This window comes from Palaemon carinicauda, chromosome 18 (assembly GCF_036898095.1).
Source record: "Palaemon carinicauda isolate YSFRI2023 chromosome 18, ASM3689809v2, whole genome shotgun sequence".
NCBI lineage: Eukaryota > Metazoa > Arthropoda > Malacostraca > Decapoda > Palaemonidae > Palaemon > Palaemon carinicauda.
The window spans coordinates 64,276,267-64,303,861 of NC_090742.1; the positions used below are offsets into that span (position 1 = coordinate 64,276,267).

The 27,595-nt window shown below is 43.8% G+C and overlaps 1 protein-coding gene across 3 annotated transcripts in view; it reads right to left on the reverse strand.

Annotated features, from left to right (window-relative positions):
- Positions 1-27,337, reverse strand: part of TrpRS (Tryptophanyl-tRNA synthetase) — a 37,159-nt gene extending 9,822 nt beyond the window's left edge. Inside the window, exons 1-6 of one of the 3 annotated variants that reach the window (XM_068392464.1) lie at positions 27,237-27,337; positions 18,188-18,439; positions 14,230-14,368; positions 13,643-13,763; positions 2,955-3,062; positions 2,538-2,735 (exon numbers count right to left, since the gene is read on the reverse strand). In XM_068392464.1, coding sequence (XP_068248565.1) covers positions 2,538-2,735; positions 2,955-3,062; positions 13,643-13,763; positions 14,230-14,368; positions 18,188-18,433 — 812 coding nt within the window. In that variant the 5' untranslated portion in view covers positions 18,434-18,439; positions 27,237-27,337. Of the gene's footprint in view, positions 1-2,537; positions 2,736-2,954; positions 3,063-13,642; positions 13,764-14,229; positions 14,369-18,187; positions 18,440-27,189; positions 27,213-27,236 lie in introns of those variants that run through there. The other 2 variants (XM_068392465.1, XM_068392466.1) reach the window with 2 other exon arrangements.
- Positions 27,338-27,595: the final 258 nt, after the last annotated feature.

A 27,595-nucleotide genomic window follows, 5' to 3' on the forward strand; every position in this document is an offset into this window, starting at 1 on the left:
GTCGACTGCGCATCGGTGGTGGAGCTCTCACAGGTGGAGTGTGGGAGCAGGCAGCCGCAGTATCTGCTGAGCGCACAACCGTGGCAGGTTGTAGGTTAACAGGTGCAGTGTCAACCTTCTCAGCACGATACTCCTGCATGAAGGAAGCAAGCTGAGACTGCATAGTCTGCAGCATGGACCACTAGGGTCTATAAAAGACGGCAACAAACGGAGCTACTGTCCGTTGTGACTGAGGGTCTAAAACAGCTGGTGCGGCAACAGACGGAGTTACTGCCTGTTGCGGTACCACCTTGCCTCTCTTGGGAGGTGTGCAGTCGTCGGATGACTGCAGCGAGTCCGAACTGACCCAGTGGCTACACCTAGGCCGTTGGACTTGCGCGGAAGGGACCGACTTGCACTAAAAAGCTGCAAGATTTGGTCCATGGTTTCTGCGAGAAACCTCTTCCGCAGACGAGGAATAAATGGGCTCTCTCGTCTTTGTGTGGGTGGGGCGATCACGTCGGCAACGTGTGTAGATACACCCGAAACCACCGAGGGAAACGTCTGTTCGTCGATCAAGGCCTGTGGAACCCATAAGTCCTTCGACATTACTTCTCCCCTGGGCTTGGGAGCTTGTAAGAGGTATCGGACTAGGTGAACAACTGGCACGAACAGACGAACCCTCGAACGCAACACTGTAACACTTTGCGCATATCACTTTATCACTTTTGATTTTCTGTTAGCACTTATTTCACTGAAATCGAAACTTTAACTGATTTCTATCTGAAACACGCAATCCTATCCTTCATTAAAAGGTAGTAATTGCGAAAACAGTTTACAATGCAACAGAAAAACATAATTAAAGATAAAGAATTCAGTGGCTGGAAAAGAGACTAAACACTAGATCAAATAAACTACGTTTAAAATCTCTCACCGCATAAAGCCTGGGAACAAGAATAAAACTCTAGAAACGTTTTACCTTCTTCCCCTACAGCGACTAGGGAGAAGAGTAAAAAACGAGAACAACGTTACCCGCTTGAACGAAACGTTTATTCTCCTCTCTCTCCCTCCGTCTCTATCTCTCTCTCTCTTCTCTCTCGACTTAGAACCTGAGAGAAGAGCCCAATTATATATCGTTAAAACATATTATTTGCTAAAGGAAAAAACTGAAAGGTTTCCCAAATAAAAAGTTCCTTTATTAGAATTTAAACCATTTAAGCTAAGAAAGAATGAACGAAACGCTAGAATCGGTTTACTCTTACTGCAACGTGAAACCGTGAAATACTCTCTCTCTATCGTAACGATAGAGCGCATGTTGAACGTTCTGAACGTCAACAACTGCGGAGACTAAACTAAACGTTAGTTCATCTTTGAAAACAGTACGAGACTTATCAAAGAAATTCTTTCAAAAACATTAAAATTAAAAAAGTATAAATTCTTAAAAGGTAAATACGAAATGACGGGCTCAATGTTAATTAACTTCGGTTCCAAGAAAGGACCGCCTACTATTAGGAAAGGTCGCATATAAACAAACATAAAAATTAATTTTTATAAGTTTATAATAAATGGAAAGTTAATCGAAGAGGCCTATAAAGGCGGAGAGATATAAAATAAATAGATCTATAACTTGTTAAGCAAAATTACCAAAAACCTAAACACACTTCCGTCTAAGGGAAGGGTCGGCCATTTAAAAGTGAATGAGAGTCCATACTCTCTTCGTCACCAACACTTCCGTCTAAGGGAAGGGTCGGCCATAATTAAATCTATCCAAAACGAGTTCAAGTTTTGAAATGAAGATAAAACCCCTGCATAGCGAAAGCTCAAAACTGGAATAGTGTACTTCACCAATTCGTTGTGAAAACAAATCCAGTTAGGGACGGCGTATTTAGTAGGTCTTGCCTGTGGCACGACAGAGGGAAAATTGGTTCTATGTTGACATCGAGTACTTGAGTACCTACTTGACAGATGGCGCTGTTGATGTACACCCCCACCTGTATAGCGATCGCTGGCGTATTCCGCCCGTAGATTTTTTTTGTCGGGCAGCAGGGATGCAGCTATATGATCATCGGGTAAGTTTGATATTGAAAATTCTATTTTTCCTTGTTTCCTTTCCTTACTGGGCTATTTTCCCTGTTGGGGCCCTTGGGCTTATAGCATCCTGCTTTTCCAATTAGGGTTGTAGCTTGGCAAGTAATAATAATAAGTTTCTGATGCAAAAGTTAAAACTGTTAGTACCATCTGATTAAATGCCTTTCTTTCAAGAAAAAATGGCATCTTACTGTTCATAATCTCATTTTGTTTCCCATCACCAGGTTTCAACACAGGAACAATATTCTGTGTTGAAGATCAGTGACTTCATTAAGGCATTCTCTCAGTATGAGGGTCTAATCTTTTCCGGTAAACACATGTAATATATCACATAACCTTGGTGGAGGTGATAAGGCAATACTGATTCAGAAAGCAATACAAAAGGTGAATAGTTAACAACTCTTCATTCTTAGCAAAGATGAACTTGAAGCTACATATCTCAAGTAAAAAAAAAGTTGTAGTACTCTTACTTGTAAAACTCTCCACCGATGAAGTCAACATCCGAGAAGACAAAAGTTTTGTCCTTATCAAATCCAACAGCAATAATATCCTTTGTATTTTCATAAGCAAGTTTGTTGCACTGTTCCAACTTCAAGTCTTTCCACAGATACTTCTCATCATCTGTGAGCTGGATGATGAGAGGAACATCAAAGACATCTTGCAACCACCTGAGTCGATAAACGTAAATCTTTAGCATATTATGACATCAAGGTTACCTAACAATACAGAGTAACAAGCATTGTTATGAAATACTGAATAATATATTATCCACAGTAAATATTTCATCCTACTGAATTTACTTTGTACAAATGCAGTTTACTGTAAACCACTGTAAAATGCTTATCTGCAGCTAAAAGCTGATAAGACCATAGAATTAAAGTACTTACTTTGTCATAATGAAGGGGATGAGATGACCAACGTGCATAGACTCTGATGATGGGCCTCGACCAGTGTACAAAAAGAATTTTTTACCAGCTTCAACGAGGTTCAATATTCTGAATGAAGAAAAGAAAAATGTTATTTTTATTAATAAAATAAATTTTTGAATATACTTACCCGATAATCATGTAGCTGTCAACTCCGTTGCCCGACAGAATTCTATGGAGGGATACGCCAGCTATCACAATACTAGAAGGGGGTGTATTTACCAGCGCCACCTGTGGCCAGGTACTCAAGTACTTCTTGTTGACACCTCCTCAATTATTCCTCGGTCCACTGGTTCTCTATGGGGAGGAAGGGAGGGTCGATTAAATCATGATTATCGGGTAAGTATATTCAAAAATTTATTTTATTAATAAAAATAACATTTTTCAATATTAAACTTACCCGATAATCATGTAGCTGATTCACACCCAGGGGGGTGGGTGAAAACCAGTGTACAAGATTAAAGGATAGCTAAGTATCCCATATTTCATATAATCAGTTATCCACAATAACAATGAAATAATAAGTACCTGGTAAGGAAGTCGACTTGAACCGTTACTCTGCCTTTAATAAGATCGTCTTCCTTACTGAGCGCAGCGTTCCTCTTGGGAGGCTGAATCAACTCAAAGGTGCTAAAGTATACAGGGCTGCAACCCATACTAAAGGACCTCATCACAACCTTTAACCTTGGCGCTTCTCAAGAAAGAATTGACCACCCGCCAAATCAACAAGGATGTGGAAGGCTTCTTAGCCGACCGTACAACCCATAAAAAGTATTCAAGAGAAAGGTTAAAAAGTTATGGGATTATGGGAATGTAGTGGCTGAGCCCTCGCCTACTACTGCATTCGTTGCTACGAATAGACCCAGGGTGTAGCAGTACTCGTAAAGAGACTGGACATCTTTGAGATAGAATGATGCGAACACTGACTTGTTTCTCCAATAGGTTGCATCCATAACACTCTGCAGAGAACGGTTCTGTTTGAAGGCCACTGAAGTAGCCACAGCTCTCACTTCATGTGTCCTTACCTTCAGCAAAGCAAGGTCTTCTTCCTTCAGATGAGAATTTGCTTCTCTAATCAGAAGCCTGATGTAGTAAGAAACTGAGTTCTTAGACATTGGTAGAGAAGGCTTCTTGATAGCACACCATAAGGCTTCTGATTGTCCTCGTAATGGTTTTGACCTTCTTAGATAGTACTTAAGAGCTCTAACTGGGCAAAGTACTCTCTCCAGTTCGTTCCCCACCATGTTGGACAGGCTTGGGATCTCGAACGACTTAGGCCAAGGACGGGAAGGAAGCTCGTTTTTAGCCAAAAAACCGAGCTGCAAGGAACATGTAGCCGTTTCAGATGTGAAACCTATGTTCCTGCTGAAGGCGTGGATCTCACTTACTCTTTTACCTGTTGCTAAGCACACGAGGAAAAGAGTTTTTTAATGTGAGGTCCTTAAAAGAGGCTGATTGGAGCGGTTCAAATCCTGATGACATTAGGAACCTTAGGACCACGTCTAGATTCCAGCCTGGAGTGGACAACCGACGTTCCTTTGAGGTCTCAAAAGACCTAAGGAGGTCCTGTAGATCTTTGTTGGAGGAAAGATCCAAGCCTCTGTGGCGGAAAACCGCTGCCAACAAACTTCTGTAACCCTTGATCGTAGGAGCTGATAGGGAGCTTACGTTCCTTAGATGTAACAGGAAGTCAGCAATCTGGGTTACATTGGTACTGGTTGAGGAAAAACTGCATTGGCCTTGCACCAGCTTCGGAAGACTTCCCATAAAGACTGATAGACTCTGAGAGTGGATGTCGTCCTTGCTCTGGCTGCCTCCTTCGAAAAGCCTCTAGCTCTTGAGAGTCTTTCGATAGTCTGAAGGCAGTCAGACGAAGAGCGTGGAGGTTGGGTGTACCTTCTTTACGTGAGGTTGACGCAGAAGGTCCACTCTAGGAGGAAGAGTCCTGGGAACGTCGACCAGCCATTGCAGTACCTCAGTGAACCATTCTCTCGCGGGCCAGAGGGGAGCAACCAACGTCAGCCGTGTCCCTTTGTGAGAGGCGAACTTCTGAAGTACCCTGTTGACAATCTTGAACGGCGGGAATGCATACAGGTTGAGATGGGACCAATCCAGCAGAAAGGCATCCACGCGAACTGCTGCTGGGTCTGGAATCGGAGAACAATACAAGAGGAGCCTCTTGGTCATCGAGGTAGCGAATAGATCTATGGTTGGCTGACCCCACAGGGCCCAAAGTCTGCTGCAAACATTCTTGTGAAGGGTCCACTCTGTGGGGAAGACCTGACCCTTCCGGCTGAGGCGATCTGCCATGACATTCATATCGCCCTGAATGAGCCTCGTTACCAGCGTGAGCTTTCGATCTTTTGACCAAATGAGGAGGTCCCTTGCGATCTCGAACAACTTCCTCGAATGAGTCCCTCCCTGCTTGGAGATGTAAGCCAAGGCTGTGGTGTAGTCGGAGTTCACCTCCACCACCTTGTTAAGCTGGAGGGACTTGAAGTTTATCAAGGCCAAATGAACTGCCAACAACTCCTTGCAATAGACGTGAAGTATCCTTTGCTCCTGATTCCATGTTCCCGAGCATTCCTGTCCGTCCAGTGTCGCACCCCAGCCCGTGTCCGATGCGTCCGAGAAGAGACGGTGGTCGGAGGTCTGAACAGCCAATGGTAGACCTTCCTTGAGAAGAATGCTGTTCTTCCACCACGTTAGAGTAGACCTCATCTCTTCGGAAACAGGAACTGAGCCCGTCTCTAGCGTCATGTCCTTTATCCAGTGAGCAGCTAGATGATACTGAAGGGGGCGGAGGTGGAGTCTCCCTAACTCGATGAACAGGGCCAGCGATGAAAGTGTCCCTGTTAGACTCATCCACTGCCTGACTAAGCATCGGTTCCTTCTCAGCATGCTCTGGATGCATTCTAGGGCTTGGAAGATCCTTGGGGCCGACGGACAAGTCCGAAAAGCTCGACTCTGAAGATCCATACCCAAGGAGACAATGGTCTGGGATGGAACGAGCTGAGACTCCTCAAAATTGACCAGGAGGCCCAGTTCCTTGGTCAGATCCATAGTCCATTTGAAAATCTCCAGACAGCGACGACTTGAGGGAGCTCTTAAAAGCCAGTCGTCTGACGGAGCCGGACACAAGATCATGATACTGCTGCACAGTCTGTAAACTGTCAATCATGGGCAAGCGAGGAAGTACAGTGACAACCCGAATCTGTCTAGACTGTCTGGGTCGTACAGACAACTCCTTAACGGGTTGCTGAGGTTGCCCACTGCGTCACAACAAGTCCCTTCTGTTGGTTGTTGAACGTCTTCCCCGTGACACATTGACTCCGTAAACAAAAAATCCTCTAACAAGGACTAAGCTTGGACTGCATGTCATGCAACACAGCTCAAGGTCTATGGGAGCAGGTGTGGTAACAGACGGGATTAGCGGCTGTAACCATTACCTTCCCTGTAAGCATGTTATGCTTAAATAAAAGTCCATAAGAGGTTATGCAGCTAAAGGCCCCCTCCAAATGACAGAGTCCTCAAGGGAATATCAGAAGGAGGGAGAAAAGAACTTTCTCATCTACAGGGACCTTATCCTAGAAAAGCTAAGTTCTCTGAGTGAGGGTTCACTGGTGCAAAGCAGCAGACTAGAAGGCAACGTTATGAAACTGCTTGACAGTCTAGTGAGTTGGCAACAACCCAAGATGTGTTGAGAAGCATGCGGTAAGGTATGCAGAGCATGATGTATGCAGAGTATGCTGTATGCAGAGCATGCTGTATGTAGAGCATGTTGTATGCAGAGCATGCTGAATGCAGAGCATGCTGTATGCAGAGCATGTTGTATGCAGAGCATGCTGAATGCAGAGCATGCTGAATGCTGAGCATGTAGTAAGCAGAGCCTGCTGTAAGCAGAGCCTGCTGAAAGGAAAGCAGAGCGTGTGCATGGCGTTTAACATTTCTCAGAAATTCCATGACCAGTGCTAGAGTGCTTTATGCATGCTTGCATGGGGTTAAACCATGGTATGCTGAACAGCAGAGTCAGAACGAGCTGGAACAACAACAGAGGTTTCCTCAACTTGAGGGAAAACCTGAGGTTCAGACTGCATAGGCTGAACAACAGACGGAGCAGAAGGCAGGTGCAAGGGTGAAGGAGGTTGACTCCTAGCAAGAGTTGCACCCAAGGATTGCACCAGCTGAGCGGAGGACGGAGGCGGAGTAGTCCGTTCCTGATCCTGAGAGATGAGTGGAGCATGAGAAGGTTGAGGCTGCGCAGAACAAGGTAAAGTTCTAGCAAGCTGAGGCTCCTGAGGCGCAAGTGCATGGAGGGTTGAACTCGGTGCAGCGCTGGTTGAGCAGACAGACTCACGGAGGGGAGAGGTTGTTGTACCCCAACCGAGAGTTGCACCACTGGTGGAGCAGCAAGGGGAGGAGGAGGAAGAGTGTAACTCTCCTGATCCCAAAGCAAGGGTTGCCTTAAAGAAGGCTGAGGCTGAACAACACTGTGAACAGCAAACTCCGAAAGTGGTTCAACATCGTACGCCTGGCAGATGGTGCTGCGACCAGGCGGAGCAGGTGCAGGCTGGGCGAGCACAGGCGGAGCAGGTGCAGGCTGGGCGAGCACAGGTGCAGCGAGAACAGGTGGAGGGAGTGCAGGAGGTGCAACACTCTCAGCCCGACACTCACGCATCAAGTCCGAAAGCTGTGCTTGCATGGACTGTAGTAGAGTCCACAACATCGTACGCCTGGCAGATGGTACTGTGATCAGGCGGAGCGAGTGTAGGAGGAGGGAGTGTAGGCGGAGGCGGAGGAGCAACACTCTCAGCCCGACACTCACTCATCAAGTCCGAAAGCTGTGCTTGCATGGACTGTAGTAGAGTCCACAACATCGTACGCCTGGCAGATGGTACTGTGATCAGGCGGAGCGAGTGTAGGAGGAGGGAGTGTAGGCGGAGGCGGAGGAGCAACACTCTCAGCCCGACACTCACTCATCAAGTCCGAAAGCTGTGCTTGCATGGACTGTAGTAGAGTTAACTTGGGGTCGGCAGACACTAAGTTCTGCTGAGGTAAAGCCTTAACAGCAGAGATCTGTTGTGGCAGAACCTTACTCCTCTTAGGCGGAGTGTAATCAACTGATGACTGAGGAGAGTCAGAGCTAACCCAATGACTGCATTCGGGTTGTGAACTTTAACTTCGTACGTCTGGCATAGGTCTGGACTTAACGTTTAAGAAGTCTTGAGACCTGAGACCAGCGTTACTCTGCCTTTATTTTCTCCCCTAATCTCTTCTGCAGACGAGCAAAATAAGGGCTCAATCGTCTGCGGGTGGGAGTGACGGTCTCGGTAAGACACGCCCACAACCACCGAGAATACTTCTGTGCGCCGATCAAGGCCTGCTGAACCCTTATGCCCTTCGACATTGCTTCTCCCCTGGGCTTGGGAGCTTGCAAGAGGTCCCGGACTGGGAGGACAACTGGCGCGCACAAAAGTACCCTCACGCACTAATCACTTATCACTTTGATTTCTGTTTGCACTTATTTCACTGAACTTTAAGTGGTTTGTACCTGAAATACGCAATTCTATCCTTTCTCAAAGTTAGTAATTGCGAAAACAGAATTACAATGTAACAGAAAAATCTAATGAAAGATAATTCAGTGGTTGGAAAGAGACTAAACACTAGATCACTCTAGAAACGTTTAGTTTCTTCCCCTAAAGAGACTAGGGAGAAGAGCAAAAAAAAAAAACGATAACGACGTTACTCGTACGCCTGGCAGGCTTGAATGAAACGTTTATCCTCTTTCTCCCTCCGTCTCTATCTCTCTCTCTCTCTCTCTCTTGACTTAGAACCTGAGAGAAGAGCCCAATCATATATATCGTTAAAACATATTATTGTTAAAGGAAAAAAAAAAAAAAACTGAAGTGACGGGCTCAAAGTTTATTAACTTCGGTAAAAGACCGCCTACTATTAGGAAGGTCGAATATAAACAAATATAAAAATTAATTTTAATGAGTTTATAATAAAAGGAAGTTAATCGAAGAGGCCTATAAGAGGCGGAGAGATATAAAATAAATCTATAACTTTTGTTAAGCAAAATTAAGAAAGAGAGTCTATACTCTCTTAGACACCAACACTTCCGTCTAAGGGAAGGGTCGGCCATTGAAAGGTGAACGAGAGTTCATACTCTCTCGTCACCAAAATTAATCAAATTAATTCCAAAAGCTAACTAAGCTAATATAGAAGTTTTCCAGTAAAGCGACAGCCGAAATCAAAGAGAAATACTTCACCAAAGTCGTGAAAATACTCCAAGAACATAAGCGTATCCCAGAACGTCTTGCCGGAAGCACGACAGAGGAATAATTGAGGAGGTGTCAACAAGAAGTACTTGAGTACCTGGCCACAGGTGGCGCTGGTAAATACACCCCCTTCTAGTATTGTGATAGCTGGCGTATCCCTCCATAGAATTCTGTCGGGCAACGGAGTTGACAGCTACATGATTATCGGGTAAGTTTAATATTGAAAACTAAGATGAGATTTTTATTCCATGTAACAAACCATACTTTATCATTGCAATTAAGATAATTGTAAGGATTATAAAGTCAAATCTTGAATAAATAAGGAATCAAGCATAATGTATTAAAAGGTGATGCTTTTGGTTAGGTTGAAATAAGAATATTCAGAAGGGGACTAAAGCTGCCATTGTTCTCTCCACTTGGCTGCAAAACAAAAGTGCAATTAATGAAGATAAGCATCATAATTTTTTAAAGAAATATGACAAATTTGATAGTAATTTCTATCTTTCCTAATAATACAAACCTGCAGAGTTTTGCATAGGGGAAGAAATCAGCGCGAGCTAGCATACGGCTGTAAAACCTTTAACAAGGCATCAAAAACCACTCCGGTTGTTCCCAGTGGTTGCCGAGAGAAGCTCAGCCCCATCCCCGCTCACTACTGGGGGTAGGTGATGGCAGGTAAAGTATATGTAAAGAACTACTGTAAAGGTTTGTATTGTTGGGAAAAATACAAATTACTTCCAAATTTGTCATTTGTTCTTACGCAAAATACAAACCTTACATTCTTTACATAGGAGACTCACTCTTCGGTACGTACTATAATTGATGCAAACGAAAACACGAGTGGAGGGACTTTGAAAGGTAAGGGGGCAGGGGTCATCAACTTCATGCCCACCTGTCGCTAACTACTGATTTAATGATTCAACAGCCGTCCAGTTTCATGCTGAAAACATACTCTCCTACCTAAAGGCTGATGGTTTAAACTCGTGTTGGAACAAACGGTATTTGTCACTATGAACTACCAGTATCTTTTAGATTTCAATTTCCTGATTTTCAAATTAGCATAGTAAAAAATAGCCCGATCATAAAATAAAAGATACTAGGAAACAAAAAATTTGCAATTAAATGACTAATATACTTTATGTATCTATCAATCATTGCCATATGGTATAGTGTATTTAACTGTTGCAGAAGCATGATATGGATTAATCTTTTAACAGACAGTATTTGCATTATGTATAATAAGAAGGTAATTCTTGCTTTTACTATACTGCTTGAAGATGAAAATGTAGCAGCGCATGTAGATTTGCTGATGACAAATCAATGAAAGGGAAATCTTTAATTTCAACTCACCCTTTGGATTCAATGATTTGTCAGAAATCTGAACGACATATCTTCATTAGTGCTTAAATGGATATTTTCTTTTTGTTTCTTTTTAATATCGGTACTACTAGGAAAATTTTCATTATCTTGAAGTGAATCTAATTTCAAGTAGTGGCAGTCTCTGTACCACGGTCTTCCACTGTCTTGGGTTAGTTCTCTTGCTTGAGGGTACATTTTGGCACACCATTCTATCTTTTTTTATCTTTCCTCTTGTTTTTTTATTTCTTATAGTTTAAATATGAAAGATTTATTTCAATGTTGTTACTGTTCTTAAAACATTTTATTTGAATTTTTCATTACTTCTCTTGTAGTTTTATTGATTTCCTTCTCTGATGGAGCCCATGGACATTTAGCATCCTGTTTTTCAAACTATGGTAGTAGCTTAGCAAGTAGTAGTAGTAGTAGTAGTATTAAATGCTAAGCTACAACCCTAGTTGGAAAAGCAGGATGCTATAAGCCCAGGGGGCCCAACAGGGAAAATAGCCCAGTAAGGAAAGGAAATAAGGAAAAATAAAATATTTTAAGAATAGTAACAATATTAAAATAAATATTCCTATTTAAACTATAAAAACTTTAACAAAACAAAAGGAAGAGAAACTAGATAGAAAAGTGTGCCCGAGCGTACCCTCAAGCAAGAGAACTCTAACCCAAAGCTGTGTAAGACCATGGTACAGAGGCTATGGGACTACCCAAGAATAGAGAACAATGGTTTGATTTTGGAGTGTCCTTCTCCTAGAAGAGCTGCTTACCATAGCTAAAGAGTCTCTTCTACCCTTACCAAGAGGAAAGTAGCCACTGAACAGTTAACAGTACAGTAGTTAACCCCATGGGTGAAGAAGAATTGTTTAGCAATCTCAGTGTTGTCAGGTGTATGAGGACAGAGGAGAATCTGTAAAGAATAGGCCAGACTATTCGGTTTCTGTGTAGGCAAAGGGAAAGAACCGTAACCAGAAAGAAGGGTCCTATGTAGTACTGTCTGGCCAGTCAATGGACCCCATAACTCTCTAGCGGTAGTATCTCAACGGGCAGCTGGTGCACAGGCCAACCTACTACCTATAAAGTAGTAGTAGTAGTAGTAATAACCTTTTGTACCCAGTACTGAAATTTGATTAAATGCTGACACTTCTAATGTCTTGCAACAGTTACAGTTATTATTTATGCATACTGTATTTCTTTGGAGATGTGTTAAGAATTTCAACGTAAATTAAGAATGATAATCAAAGGCAATAATATAATAAAGTGAAATTCCAAGCAGCAATTCATCAACATCCTACAATATAATAGAGTTATTTTCATGATTTAATGTATCAATTACAATTTAAAATGAGAAAAATTCTTGTACAATCAAACCTGGTTATGCTTTAACATCATTTGATATATAATTTTCAACCTTTATAATACTCATAACTAATTAAAATTACTATGATATGGTTTGATTTTCACAATTATTATACTTAACCCTTTTGCCCCCAAAGGACGTACTGATACATTTCACAAAACTCATCCCTTTACCCCCGTGGACGTACCGGTACGTCCTTGCTAAAAACTGCTATTTACATTTTTTTTTGCATATTTTTGATAATTTTTTGAGAAACCTCAGGCATTTTCCAAGAGAATGAGACCAACCTGACCTCTCTATGACAAAAATTAAGGCTGTTAGAGCAATTAAAAAAAAATATAATGCAAAATGTGCTTGAAAAAAAATAACCCCTCGGGGTTAAGGGTTGGAAAGTTCCAAATAGCCTGGGGGTAAAAGGGATAAAAAAGATATTCACTCCGTATGCATTGTTATGCAGCTGGATGAGATACCGTATAGTGTCCAAAATATTGTTTACAAAATTTTTGAGCAGTTTAATACTGATAACTCAATTTTTGGTTGTGTGTCAGCCAGTGCTGAATTATCATGTGAAGATGCCATATTGCACTCCAATCTTTATCAATTCTTGTGAAACTATTTTTGTTACCAAATCAATCCATTTTCTGATAATTTTTAAAGATTAAATATGTTTTGAGAGCTCGAGACCTGAGCAAGCATGCTCTCTGACCCCGGGTCACCTCATGGCGCATATCACTCTGCCAGAGGTTACCCCGCATAGAAAACGGGAGTAGGGTAAACTACACAAAATTCTGGTCGGTTGGGAGGAGATCCCAGATACATACATATACCAAAGGCACTTCCCCCAATTTTGGGGGGTAGCCGACATCAACAAGAAACAAAACAAAACAGGGGACCTCTACTCTCTACGTTCCTCCAGCCTAACCTGTGGCCGCGGGGGCATAAAACAATTAGAATAGCGCCAACGTTATCCCTGCGTGTCATAAGAGGGGACTAAAAGGGACGGGACGAGGGGGCTGGGAACCCCCTCTCCTGTATAAAAAATCCTGTGAGACAGCAACAAAGAGATCCCAGATACTCCTAAGAAAGTAGTTCGAGGTAAGTACTCCGTGTTGGAACAAATATGTTTTGAATCTTCAAATGAATTTTGACCAATTGTTATGATTTCGAAAGTGAATAATTCTACACAATTAAAGAGAATAGGCACAAATGCGAGATGGCATTCTAGTCAGAAGAGTTGAGCACTGACAAATAATGTTTGCCGAGTTTAACGCAAACGTGGTGTACCTGCTATACCATTGATGGTGCTATATCCTTTACATGTCTAACATAAATGATTTATATTTCTCCTTTTATGACTGGTTCAAAAAGAACTTGACCAAATTGTACATATATGAAAAACTTTATACTATGCTTTGCTTTTCTTTAGATGCAAGAAAGGGCTGAAGATCAATAAATACTAAGGGCTTGATCCTAATAGAGCCTCTTTCATTTGTACACCCAATCAAGGTTATTTAACTGTATTTCTACAATACAGTGATCAGTATCTGTACTAATAATAATGCGTACAAAATTTCAAAGAAAATGCTTTTAATCCTATTCCTTGAATGAATGAGTGAATAGTCATGAATAAACTCGAATGACAATCATACCTATTTATATCACGATGAGAAAAGAATATGCCTCTTCTGAGAAAGTGATGGGGCTTCTGTCCAGTCACTTTCTCAAACCTCTCGAGAACGGTCTCGTCGATTCTCGAACAGCCAAATCTATCTGCAATCAATCAAATTTATAACAAAATCTCAAATAACAGTGTCCATTGTGTCTCTCGTAAACACAATACACAGCTAAATTAAAATCATAATTTCATATAAAAACAGCGAAACAATGTATGGTAATAATGACCTGGTTTTCCTTATCAAAAACATTTTTACAAGTGATGATAGACTAATAAAATTACTTTATACATGCAGTATATTTTTATATACAGTAAAGTAGTCTTAATAAGTAGCATATTGAGTTTTTATATATATGTTAAGTATATTAAAATTCCAGTACTGTACTCATATTCAGTACAATTGTCCTATTTATATAGTTATTCCAAATTGGGCCTTGAATGAAAAATCTCAAGACAACATGAACTCGCTTCTATGTAATTTCATTTACATATTAATGTTCCTTTAAAAAAAAATTTGGTCTGAAGGCAAAAAATTTGCTATGGAATGAAATGGCAACTTACCTATTAACTTATCGTAGTCAATTCCCTTATTACTTGATGCCTGTACATTCCATGGATCAACAATATCTTCTGATACCGACTGGTCTTCATTTTCCTTTGGAATGCCATTTTCCTCGGTGCCACTCATTATTACAGTTACCTACAACAGGACAAACAGAAAGGGTAAAAGACAACTTATCAAGTAACATGGGAATGTTTAATGATAATACTGATTACTTATCAACAATGATAAATCTTTCCCTCTCTCTCCCTTTAAAATGAAATTTTCACGAAGTTGAACAGCATTACAAAACCCTTATCATTTGTCTCCACCCTTCTTTTTACCAATTCACTAAGAAGATTAATTAAAACATTTAATAATAATACATTTCTAAAGTTTCTAAACTACTAAAGAGAGCATACAAAACTAATGCCTTGTAATGTTTTATTAAACTCTTTCATTGCATGTATTGTTCCACTATACAAAGGTAAAGGAGTTATAATTCTGGGGGTATCAGTTCATTGAGTGTGGTTGGAAAAGTTTATAGTAGAATGTTAATTAATAGGATTATGGATAAAACAGAGGTTGCAATCTAAGAGGTGCAAAGTGGCTTTAGAAGAGGTAGGGGATGTACAGTATAAATTAGATTTCTATAGTTAGGCAGATATGAGAGAGATTTAGCAAAAGGCAAAGAGGTATATTTTGCATCTATGGATCTGGAGAAAGCTTATGATAGAGTCGAAAAGGATGTGAAGTGGAATGTTAAATGGAATTGGTGGAAGGTTGTTGTAAGTAGTGAAGAATTTATACATTGGCAGTGAAGTGTGTGTTAGGATAAGGAACAAAGTGAGCAAGTGGTTTCCTTCCAGTAAGAGTGGGGCTGAGACAGGGATGTATGATGTTGCCATGGTTGTTCAATTTGTTTGTTGATGGAGTTGTAAGAGAGGTGAATGCTCGAGTGCTTGGTTGACAATTGAAATTGATAGATGAGAGTGATCATGAGTGGGATCTAAAAGAGGAGAAGGGTTAGCATCCAACAAGCGGTAATATTTTCTTTGCTTGGGTATGGGGATAAGAATCAGGCAAGAGGATTCCAAGAACTTTAGAGGATCCCTTTCCCCCAGAAACCTGGTCCTCTATTTTTTTTAATAAATCTTTTGCAAGCATCATCCACGGAAGTTTCAGTCCAGTTTTGGTACCAAGAGAAGAGCTGCACTACAGGTCGAAGACAAACCTTCTTCCCTTTGCGGAAGAAAGCAAAGCTTTCCCCACCCCTGTGACCAAACGGGTAGTGCAAAGCACCGCTAGGACTCTGACTCTACTTCCTTAGACACAGGAGTTTTAGGAACTGCTAGGAAATCTTACCAGCTGACACCTTCAACCCTATCCGAGAAGCTCTCCTCCTGGTCGAGGGCTTCAACTAAGGAATCCTGGCTGTTCTTGGTCTGTGAGGGTGCGGGTTTACTGCTTAGGTACTTGACCTTGACCCGAAGCACCTGGAACTGCTAACTAGAGTCTCATATTGTTAGGTAGAGTGGATTTCCGTTTCACCTTGATGTCCTTTCTTTCCCTTTTGGTGGTATCAGGAGCGTAGAGAAGAACTCCAGCCTTATCCTTGGATCCCAAGGTTTAGCAGTGAGAGGAGGAGGGGCACACTGCCTATGTATCAGCTGTGGATGTTCCCCCTAAAACGTGATATGAATCAGCCTGTAGGATTACATCACAGAGATCTCCCTAGGAGATAAAGAACCCCTATGTGTCTGAGGTCTGGCATCTCCACAGGGTGGTGTAGGTAGAACCTGATTCCTCAGACATTTCTAATGATCAAGTCTAACCTTCGAGGCATCTGATAAAAAGAAAGGCGATGACAGCACTACAGCAGCAGGCAGAGATGGACAGGGAGCATTCACTTCTTGCAGACGAGTGGCACCACCTAACGCAAGGTTTCCAATGATCAAGGGAGGCTGGAGAAGTAGGATTAGAGGGTAATTTACCTTTCCCCTTCCTCTCTCTTACAGGTGAGGACTTCAGTTCTTCCGAATGAAGATGTTTAGCGAAAGGGGAGGGCTTTGAGAAGGGTGCTTGGGTTGCTTGTAAGAATGTCTCAAAGAAGAAAAGCTGGAGTGAGGAGACTGAATGCAAGCGTAGCAAGACTGAAGCGAGCAGAATAAGAGAGTGATCATGAAGGCAGGATAGCATAAATGCCAAGTGTGGTAAGAGTATTAGAGTGAACTCCCACAAGCATGTGATGGAGTAGAACCTTATCCAGAGTGCCAAGATGAGTGCCTACAAAGTGAAGGCGATAGACGATCACATCGAGGAGATCTCCTGGAGCATGAGGGAGGAAAGCACCTGGAGCACAGGATGTGATGACGAAGAGAGCTGTGAATCCTCAGACGGGGCGAGGTACTCCCAAGGGGTGACTTGGAATGCTGACATTGTCTGTGGGGAGAAGACTAAGGTCTACGTGGTGAGGGCGAATCACGAGTGGCAGAAGAGCGTAACTCAGCCCTCTTCAAAGCCTGCAAAGGACTACAAGAGGAAGAGTTCCCTTGGGCACAGTGCGAGGAGAAGCACTGACGAGAGAGGTCCTATGACCTGAAGGTCTCCAATGTGGGTTCTAGAGGAAGATGGACGACGGGCAAAGTTGCAATCAGCAAACATCTAGTAAGAGAGGATCTAAGTCTCAAAGAAATCATTGGAGACCATCAACTAGGGAATGATCTAGGATCCTCTTCCTGCTCCGAGGGATCATGCCCAGGCTGAGAAACAGCCTTGTGGGAGGGCACTGCTGCAAGGTGCTCCTCCTAGGGAATGATGATTAGGGAGAAGAAGAAGCCAACTAACGAGGTGGATACTTGAGCAAGAGAAGTCCTGCAGGGGCGCCGACGAGAGAGAGAGCTGCCTGCTGCAGAGAAGACAACACAGAGGCAATGACCTACTGCTGATGTTTCTCCAAAAAACATTAACTTTTTCTCTGCAGGAGAGCCTGGGCTGCCCCCTTGAAGGCCAAAGCAGACGAAGGGCATCAGTCCTCTGCAACACGAGAAGAAGAATTACGCGAACCATCCAAAGGAGGAGGCAGTGCAGTTTCACTTGGGGAAATGGCGTAAACTTCCTGCCCCTGAGCTTGTTCACAAGTCAACCAATCACCCTCCAGAGAAGAACGAATGGGAAGAGTCCAAAGGGAGAGTTCTGGGAGAAGAAGAAGAAGCAGGCCAGGACTTCTTAGACTTTGAGGAACACCACAAACGCAAAGAATCCCTTTTGGCCTTCTTCCTTCTGCCCAACAACACCCAGTGGGAGGCTGGTCACTCCCTACACTCCTCACAAGGTGAAGCCTCAGAGCACACATGACCCTGATATGCCCGACATAACCAATGAGGATCCACCCCAACATTGCTCGTAAATGTCCCGCAGGGTGTTGGCGGGATACCAGGACATGTCCAAATGATAACAAAAACCACTACCACACAACACACAGCTGGAAGAAAACAAGGAAGTTGATGTAAAATATAAACTTCCAAAATATTTCCAGCTAAGAGGAACTAGTTCACTCTATGACAGCTGATATTCAATTGAGGTAGACATCCTGCGGCCGTTTACATAGCGTGAAAATTCTAACTGTTGTATTTCCAGCTTTACCTGTAATTCTACTCCTATATTAAAGAATGATGGTTTGTACTAGTACAGGAACAATCTAATTTTTAGTAAATGGGTAAGGGAATATAACTACTGTGCAAATCTAGAACAAAATCTTTATGCACCCAGTCACTGGTTACTTTTAAGAGAATTTAATGACCTGCCACATTATTTCTTACATCCATCTTAAAGCTATGCAAAAGGGTTGCAATACAATGCTAAAATTCTATTAAGATACCTTCTTCTGGCAGGAAATCAAAATATGCATTGAAAATTGTTGTGGGGTTTAGTTTGGCTAACCTATAGCAATCAAGAAGAAGTAACCCGAGCTCTCACCTTGATTCCGTTTGACACTATTGCCAAATTACTGCTTTTACACTCGGGGAAGTCAAAGTTTTCCTTGCTGAAGCTGGCTATGTGTCTAAACCAACGTTGCAGGTTCTGTAGATCTTTATTATTAGGAGGCGATGTAAATCGTTTATACAAAATCTGATCAGCTTGACTTACATTAAATCCCTCAACATAACTATTATTCAGAAAATAGTCATTCAGTGCTTTCTCTTCCTCACTAGTTATGGGCATTGTCCCCTGTAGAAAGAAATGAATTAAAAGGACCATATTTTTCCAATATTCAATGAATGTTCTGCAAAATGTTATTTTTATTAGTAAAATAAATTTTTGAATATACTTACCCGATAATCATGTAGCTGTCAACTCCGTTGCCCGACAGAATTCTATGGAGGGATACGCCAGCTATCACAATACTAGAAGGGGGTGTACTTACCAGCGCCACCTGTGGCCAGGTACTATAGTACTTCTTGTTGACACCTCCTCAATTTTTCCTCGGTCCACTGGTTCTCTATGGGGAGGAAGGGAGGGTCGATTAAATCATGATTATCGGGTAAGTATATTCAAAAATTTATTTTACTAATAAAAATAACATTTTTCAATATTAAACTTACCCGATAATCATGTAGCTGATTCACACCCAGGGGGGTGGGTGAAAACCAGTGTACAAGATTAAAGGATAGCTAAGTATCCCATATTTCATATAACAGTTATCTCAAATAACAATGAAATAATAAGTACCTGGTAAGGAAGTCGAATTGAACCGTTACTCTGCCTCTTTTTTAAGTTCGTCTTCCTTACTGAGCGCAGCGTTCCTCTTGGAGGCTGAATCAACCCAAAGGTGCTAAAGTATATAGGGTTGCAACCCCTACTAAAGGACCTCTACAAAACCTCTAACCCAGGCGCTTCTCAAGAAAGAATTGACCACCCGCCAAATCAAAAGGATGCGGAAGGCTTCTTAGCCTACCGTAACAACCATAAAAACAACAATAAAAGCATTCAAGAGAAAGGTTAAAAAAGGTTATGGGATTAAGGGAATGTAGTGGCTGAGCCCTCACCTACTACTGCACTCGCTGCTATGAATGGTCCCAGGGTGTAGCAGTTCTCGTAAAGAGACTGGACATCTTTAAGATAAAATGATGCAAACACTGACTTGCTCCTCCAATAGGTTGCATCCATTATGCTCTGCAGAGAACGGTTTTTATTAAAGGCCATCGAAGTAGCTACGGCTCTTACTTCGTGGGTCCTTACCTTCAGCAATGCAAGGTCTTCCTCCTTTAAGTGAGAATGGGCTTCTCTAATCAGAAGCCTTATATAATACGAAACCCCGTTCTTGGACATGGGCCTCGAAGGTTTCTTGATGGCACACCATAAGGCTTCTGACTGTCCTCGAATAGGTTTAGACCTCTTAAGATAATACTTGAGAGCTCTGACAGGGCAAAGAACTCTCTCTAGTTCGTTACCTACCATGTTGGAGAGGCTAGGTATTTCAAACGATCTAGGCCAAGGACGTGAAGGAAGTTCGTTCTTTGCTAGGAATCCGAGCTGAAAAGAACATGTTGCAGATTCGGTCGTGAAACCAATGTTCTTGCTGAAGGCATGAACCTCACTGACTCTCTTAGCTGTTGCAAGGCAGACGAGAAAAAGAGTCTTGAGGGTAAGGTCCTTGAAGGAAGCTGACTGGAGAGGTTCGAACCTAGGTGACATAAGGAACCTTAAGACTACGTCTAGGTTCCAGCCTGGAGTGGATAGACGACGCTCTTTAGACGTCTCAAAAGACTTAAGGATGTCTTGAAGGTCCTTGTTGGAAGAAAGGTCCAAACCTCTGTGGCGGAGAACTGAAGCCAACATACTCCTATACCCTTTAATCGTAGGGGCTGAAAGGGATCTCTCATTCCTAAGATGTAGAAGGAAGTCAGCTATTTGGGTCACAGAGGTATTGGTAGAGGATATTGAATTGGCTCTACACCAGCTCCGGAAGACTTCCCACTTAGATTGGTAGACTCTACGAGTGGAAACCCTTCTTGCTCTGGCAATCGCACTGGCTGCCTCCTTCGAAAAGCCTCTAGCTCTAGCGAATCTTTCGACAGTCTGAAGGCAGTCAGCCGAAGAGCGTGGAGGTTTGGGTGCAACCTGTCTACGTGAGGTTGACGTAGAAGGTCCACTCTTAGAGGTAGAGTCCTGGGGATGTCGACTAGCCATTGAAGTACCTCTGTGAACCATTCTCTTGCAGGCCAAAGGGGAGCCACCAGCGTCAGCCGTGTCCCTTCGTGCGAGATGAATTTCTGCAGAACTTTGTTTATTATCTTGAACGGTGGGAATGCGTAAAGGTCGAGATGGGACCAGTTCAGTAGAAAAGCATCCACATGAACTGCTGCAGGGTCTGGAACAGGGGAACAGTACAGCGGAAGTCTCTTGGTTATGGAGGTGGCAAACAGATCTATGGTAGGTTGACCCCACAAGGTCCAAAGTCTGTTGCACACACTCTTGTGGAGGGTCCATTCCGTGGGAATGACCTGATTCCTTCTGCTTAGGCGATCTGCTGAGACGTTCATATTGCCCTGAATGAACCTCGTGACCAGAGTGAGGTTTAGACCTCTTGACCAAATGAGGAGGTCCCTTGCGATCTCGTATAGGCTCCTCGAATGGGTCCCTCCTTGCTTGGAGATGTAAGCCAAGGCTGTGGTGTTGTCTGAGTTCACCTCCACCACTTTGCCTAGCAGGAGGGACTTGAAGTTCAGCAGGGCTAAATGAACTGCTAGTAGCTCCTTGCAGTTGATGTGGAGCATTCCCTGTTCCTCATTCCACGTTCCCGAGCATTCCCGTCCGTTCAAGGTCGCACCCCAGCCCGAGTCCGATGCATCTGAGAAGAGATGAAGATTGGGGGTCTGAATAGCCAACGATAGGCCCTCCCTGAGAAGGAGATTGTTCTTCCACCACAGGAGAGTGGTCTTCATCTCTTGGGTGATTGGGATAGAGACTGCTTCGAGAGTCGAACCCTTGTCCCAATGAGCTGCAAGATGGAATTGAAGAGGGCGGAGGTGGAGTCTCCCTAGTTCGACGAACAGGGCCAGTGATGAAAGGGTCCCTGTGAGACTCATCCACTGTCTCACCGAGCAACTGCTCCTCTTCAGCATGCTCATGATGCACTCTAGGGCTTGGCTTATCCTGGGGGCCGATGGAAAAGCCCGAAAATCCTGACTCCGAATCTCCATTCCCAGGTACACAATGGATTGGGAGGGAATGAGCTGAGACTTTTCTATGTTGACTAACAGACCCAGTTCTCTGATTAAGTCCAAAGTCCAGTTGAGACTCTCCAGACAGCGACGACTCGTGGAGGCTCTCAACAGCCAGTCGTCTAAGTAGAGGGAGGCTCTGATGTCCGATAAGTGGAGGAATTTTGCTATATTCCTCATCAGATGAGTGAACACCATAGGAGCTGTGCTTAGGCCAAAACACAGGGCTTGGAATTGGTAGACAACCTTTCCAAAAACGAATCTCAGGAAAGGTTGGGAGTCTGGATGAATAGGAACGTGAAAGTAGGCATCTTTCAAGTCCAACGAGACCATCCAGTCCTCCTGCCTGACCGCTGCTAGGACCGACTTCGTCGTCTCCATCGTGAACGTCTGCTTGGTGACATACGCGTTGAGCGCGCTGACGTCCAGCACCGGTCTCCAACCTCCTGTCTTCTTGGCCACTAGAAAGAGACGGTTGTAGAAGCCCGGGGATTGATGGTCCCGGACTATAACCACTGCCTTCTTCTGCACAAGTAGCGACACCTCCTGGTGCAATGCTAGCCTCTTGTCCTCTTCTTTGTAGTTGGGAGAGAGGTTGATGGGAGATGTGGTCAGAGGTGGTTTGAGGCAGAATGGAATCCTGTAACCGTCCCTCAGCCAACTGACAGACTGGGCGTCTGCACCTCTCTTTTCCCAGGCTTGCCAGAAGATCTTGAGTCTGGCTCCTACTGCTGTCTGGAGATGCGGAGAGTCAGTTTTTTCCTTTAGAGGTCTTGGAGCCTTTCCTAGACTTGCTCCTGGAAGAGTCTGGACGGGAGCTTCCTCGGCTGGGGGCTCTACCACGAAAGGGCGGTATGAACCTCGTAGCAGGGGTATCAGCCACTGGGGAGCGATAAGTCCTGGGGACTGAGGTAGCAACCTTAGACTTACGAGCCGATGAGGCTACAAGATCGTGTGTGTCCTTTTGTATCAGGGCAGCAGACAAGTCCTTAACCAGCTCTTCGGGGAAGAGGAACTTCGAGAGCGGAGCAAAAAGGAGTTGTGACCTTTGACAAGGTGTAATGCTGGAGGAAAGGAAGGTACACAGCTGTTCCCTTTTCTTCAGAACCCCTGATACAAACATCGACGCAAGCTCACCAGATCCATCCCTAATGGCCTTATCCATGCAGGACATTAATAGCATGGCAGAATCCTTGTCCGCAGGGGAGGTCTTCTTGCTGAGGGCCCCCAGGCACCAGTCTAGAAAGTTGAACATCTCAAATGCTCTAAATACTCCCTTCAGGAAGTGATCAAGGTCTGAGAAGGTCCAGCAAACCTTAGAGCGCCTCATTGCAGTTCTCCGAGGCGAGTCTACCAGACTTGAGAAGTCAGCCTGGGCAGAGGCAGGTACTCCCAAGCCTGGTGCTTCTCCTGTGGCATACCAAACGCTCGCTTTCGAAGTGAGCTTAGTCGGAGGAAACATGAAAGAAGTTTTGCCAAGGTGTTGCTTAGTCTGCAGCCACTCCCCTAAGATCCTTAACGCTCTCTTAGAGGACCTTGCTAGGACTAGCTTAGTATAGGTGGACTTAGCTTGCTGTATGCCCAGCGAAAACTCAGATGGCGGAGAGCGGGGAATAGCAGAGACAAAGTGGTCTGGGTAAACCTCCCTAAGCAGAGCCAAGACCTTACGAAAGTCAATAGACTGAGGAGAAGGCTTGGATTCATCCACGTCTGACGAGGGATCCAGGTGTGCCGCCTCATCATCAGAAGCCTCATCACCAGAGTGTAGCGAAGAGATCGGACAAGAATGCTGAACAGCAGAGTCAGAACGAGTTGGAACAATATTAGTGGTTTCCTCTTCAAGTATCTGTTGAGGGAAAACCTGAGGCTCAGACTGCAAAGGCTGAACAAAAGACGAAGCAGAAGGAAGGCGCATGGGTGGAGGAGGCTGACTCCTAGCATGAGTGGTTGAACCCAAGGGTTGCGCTTGCTGAGCGGTTGGCGGAAGCGGAGTAGCAAGTTCCTGTTCCTGTGGTGTGAGCGGAGCGCGATGAGGTAGAGGCTGCGCAGAACAAGGTAAATGTCTCGCAAGCTGAGGCTCCTGAGGCGCAAGGCTAAGGTGTTGTGGTGCTTGCCTTGTGGAGGGTTGAGCTCGCTGCAGCGAGAGCTGAGGAGACTGACTCATGGACGGGAGAGGTTGTTGTACCTCAACCGAGTGTTGCATCACTGGTGGAGCAGCAAGTGGAGGCGGAGGAAGAGAGGTATAATCCTCCTGATCCCATTGTAAAGGTTGCCTTAAGGAAGGCGGAGGCTGAACACCACTGGGAACAGCAAACTCAGAACGTGGCTCAACATCGTACGCCTGGCAGGTGGTACTGCGATCAGGCGGAGCGAGCGCAGGCGGAGCGAGCGCAGGCGGAGGGAGTGCAGGCGGAGGCGGAGGCGCAACACTCTCAGCCCGACACTCACGCATCAAGTCCGAAAGCTGTGCTTGCATGGACTGTAGTAGAGTCCACTTGGGGTCGGCAGAAACTACAGTAGGCTGAGGTAAAGCCTTAACAGTCGAGCTCTGTTGTGGCAGAACCTTACTCCTCTTGGGCGGAGTGCAGTCGACTGATGACTGCGGCGAGTCAGAGCTGAGCCAATGACTGCAGCCTGGCTGAGCACTCGCGGACTGGACTCTGCGTTTAAGTGGTCTCGAGACCTGAGTCCAACGTTTCTTCCCTGACAGTTGATCAGCGGACGAGAAAAAGACGGGCTCAATCGTCTGCAGGTGGGAGTGACGGTCTTTGGAAGACACGCCCGCAACCACCGAGGATACTTCTGTGCGCCGAACAAGGCCTGCCGAACCCTTATGCCCTTCGACATTGCTTCTCCCCTGGGCTTGGGAGCTTGCAAGAGGTCCCGGACTGGGAGGACGACTGGCTCGCACAGAAGTATCCTCACGCACCACACTGACACTGACACTAGCACTGGGCACTGCACTGACACTAGCACTCGTCACAGCACTGGCACTAATTCCACCCACTGCACTCTTGACCTTAAGTTCCTTGACTTCGGCCATAAGAGACTTATGATCACTTACCACTGACTCTACTTTATCGCCTAAGGCCTGAATAGCACGCAAAACAACAGACATATCAGGCGGAGGGCAAATAGTAGGTTCGGGGGTAGCCACTACAGGGGTAGGAAAAGGTAGGGGATCATGAGGTGAGGAAAAAAGTGAAGAGTGAGAAGAACTCCTCCTAACTCTACCTCTCTCTAACTTAGTTGAATATTTCAAAAGACGGACAAATTCAAGTTCCGAAAGTCCGGCGCATTCCTCACATCGATTTTCTAACTGACAGGGCCTGTCCCTACAGTCAGAACAAGCGGTGTGAGGATCTACCGAGGCCTTCGGAATACGCCTATTACAAGACCTACATCGTCTATGGGAGGGGGCTTGCGAAATGTCAGACATCTTGAATCCAAAGAGTTAGCCAAGGGGGGTTCCAAAATCAAGCAAAAGATCGTTAACCGTTAATCAGGACTATATAAAAGCTATCTAGCTAATATAAGAAGGTTTCCAGTAAAGCGACAGCCGAAATCTGAGAGAATACTTCACCAATAAGCCGTGAAAATACTCGAAGATCATAAGCGTATCCCAGAACGTCTTGCCGGAAGCACGACAGAGGAAAAATTGAGGAGGTGTCAACAAGAAGTACTATAGTACCTGGCCACAGGTGGCGCTGGTAAGTACACCCCCTTCTAGTATTGTGATAGCTGGCGTATCCCTCCATAGAATTCTGTCGGGCAACGGAGTTGACAGCTACATGATTATCGGGTAAGTTTAATATTGAAAAACTAAAATTACAAACCAAAATATATCAAGTAAAAGTAACTAAAAAGGTTATTAATTCTAAGATAATTTCATCAATTCAAACCTTCAAATTGTTTTAATATGCCATAACAAGCACATCATAGGATTACCTAGAGCCTGTATTAGGTCCAAACTCTCAGATCCATAGACTCTCAGTACCTTTGCAATGAGAGAGAGAGAGAGAGAGAGAGAGAGAGAGAGAGAGAGAGAGAGAGAGAGAGAGAGAGAGAGAGACATGGCCTACATACTTGAAATAGAGGAATGTATCCAAAATGGTTACTAATGATGTACTTATGAATTTGGGTCATATGATTCACCGGGGGGGGGGGGGGGGGGGGGGGGGGGGGGCTTTGGTTGCACCGTGCAGTAAAAGTTAAGAACTAGGAGAGTGAAAGGGAAGAAAGAAATCTAAGAGTAAAGTAAAAGGATGAAATGTACGTAGAATTGAAGATCAAAGGAATCCTTTACCTTAGGGGGTGACAAAAGTGCACTGCATGACGTACAAATAACCGAGTAACAGGGATTGAGACTTTGCATGGGCTTCAGATAAAGGGATTCATTTAGCAGTCTGGCCATGCTGATACTTATTTAAGGAGACATAACTGGCTAACAGTCATGAAATGACAACTTAGGTAAGTATGACAGGAATAACTTAGGTTACGACATACCTCTTTGAATCATCAAGGGGGTGTATGTATGATAGCATTAGCGCCCCCACCCCCATAGGTAAGTAGGTAAGATCACGGCTTGTAGGTTAGGTTAGTTGATGTCAACTTTTAATCCAAATGGAAGGAACTGGCCACTGATATACAAAGGCTCCGAAAATAAGAAACAGGAACAAGAAACAAAGGGTACAATGTCCTTATTAACTGGGAGAGCTTTGCCTCCTACTGACACCCAGCTTACCTATATCATACCCAAGAATCTATAAACAGCACACAAAAAAAATCATACTGATAAGTTTTAAATACGGTAATTAGCCTTACACCATCTATAGTAAATATAAAACGCTCACTTTTTACATAAACTAAACTAGGACAAGGTGTCCTTACTTAATGGGGTCACACCCAACCCCCTACCTATACTAACCTAAGATTGAATGGATATACGAATTTGAACTACACAACCACACATCGGAACCAGTGATGCCATTCAGGCACCATAACCTGACCTCGGACATGAGGAACTTAAGGAATTATACAGCGCAGACAAGTACATCACAAACTAAATGGAGCGATTGCAGCTTTGCAAACAAAGCCCACCCCCTCCCCACATGGGCAAAGAAACAGCATCATGGGTTAGGTTAGGCAGATTAGGTGGAAGTTTACTAGCAATAATGGATGGGTAAAGATTCACCAAAGCTTTAGGGCTAGCCGAACTGATCTTGCATTCCATATTACCATTGGGTTTAATGGGTAATGATAGCAAAACAACGTAATCTATACAAAAAGAAATAAAACCGTGGGCGCCTACAAGCGGGTTTATATGGTCGAATGGTTCGTCAAGTGTGAATGGGGTATTAGGTTGTCAAACACGTTTGTTGAACGGTTCGAAGAACGTCTGTTCTTGCCTGACTTTTGTGGGAGGGGCTTCATTGTCCACAAAGCTTATGCCTTTGTGACTGACCCCACCTCTTCGACAAGTAGGTTCGACAAGAGAGTTCAACAAACCGTTCGACCATGTAAGCCCCGCTTGAGTAGGTCATCTATCTAAAAGGTTAAAGTAATATTTGTATATATTTCCTTGTCAAGATTAAAATCCATATTCAAAAGGGTTTACATCCTACTTTAACACCAACCCTCGAATGATGCAATTTTGACAGCTGTTGACATCAATAACCACGGGATGAAGAGACAATCTTAGGTTGGGCAGGAGGCTTGAATATTATCAAAAGAGTAATTTAACAAATATTTTACCTCCTTTTCTTTATGTTCAACTTGAAGGAAGTGAAAAAGAACCTCACCTATGCCCCGAAATAAGAACGTTTCTCGTACACTCAACAGTTTCTATGTAGCAGAATCATGTGCTTTGTAATCTTCCGGAGTTGCTGACCGAATGAGAGACACTTCACTGATTGAGGACAGTTCGAGGCAAGTGTAGCCTTTGCAACGGTGCTTCTAGTAATCTTACGGTGTATTTTAGATTTTATTGTACCTTTCTTTTATATTATTTTGTTCGTTTCTCCACATTAGTTGTAAAATTTTTATTTTTCTAATTTCTATACTCTTTCCTACTTTTACTTTTACTTTTAGAGGTTTATTTCTCGCCCTCCATCAAACACTAAAGGTCTGTTCAGGCGGGCCTTGGTGTATGAAAAAATAA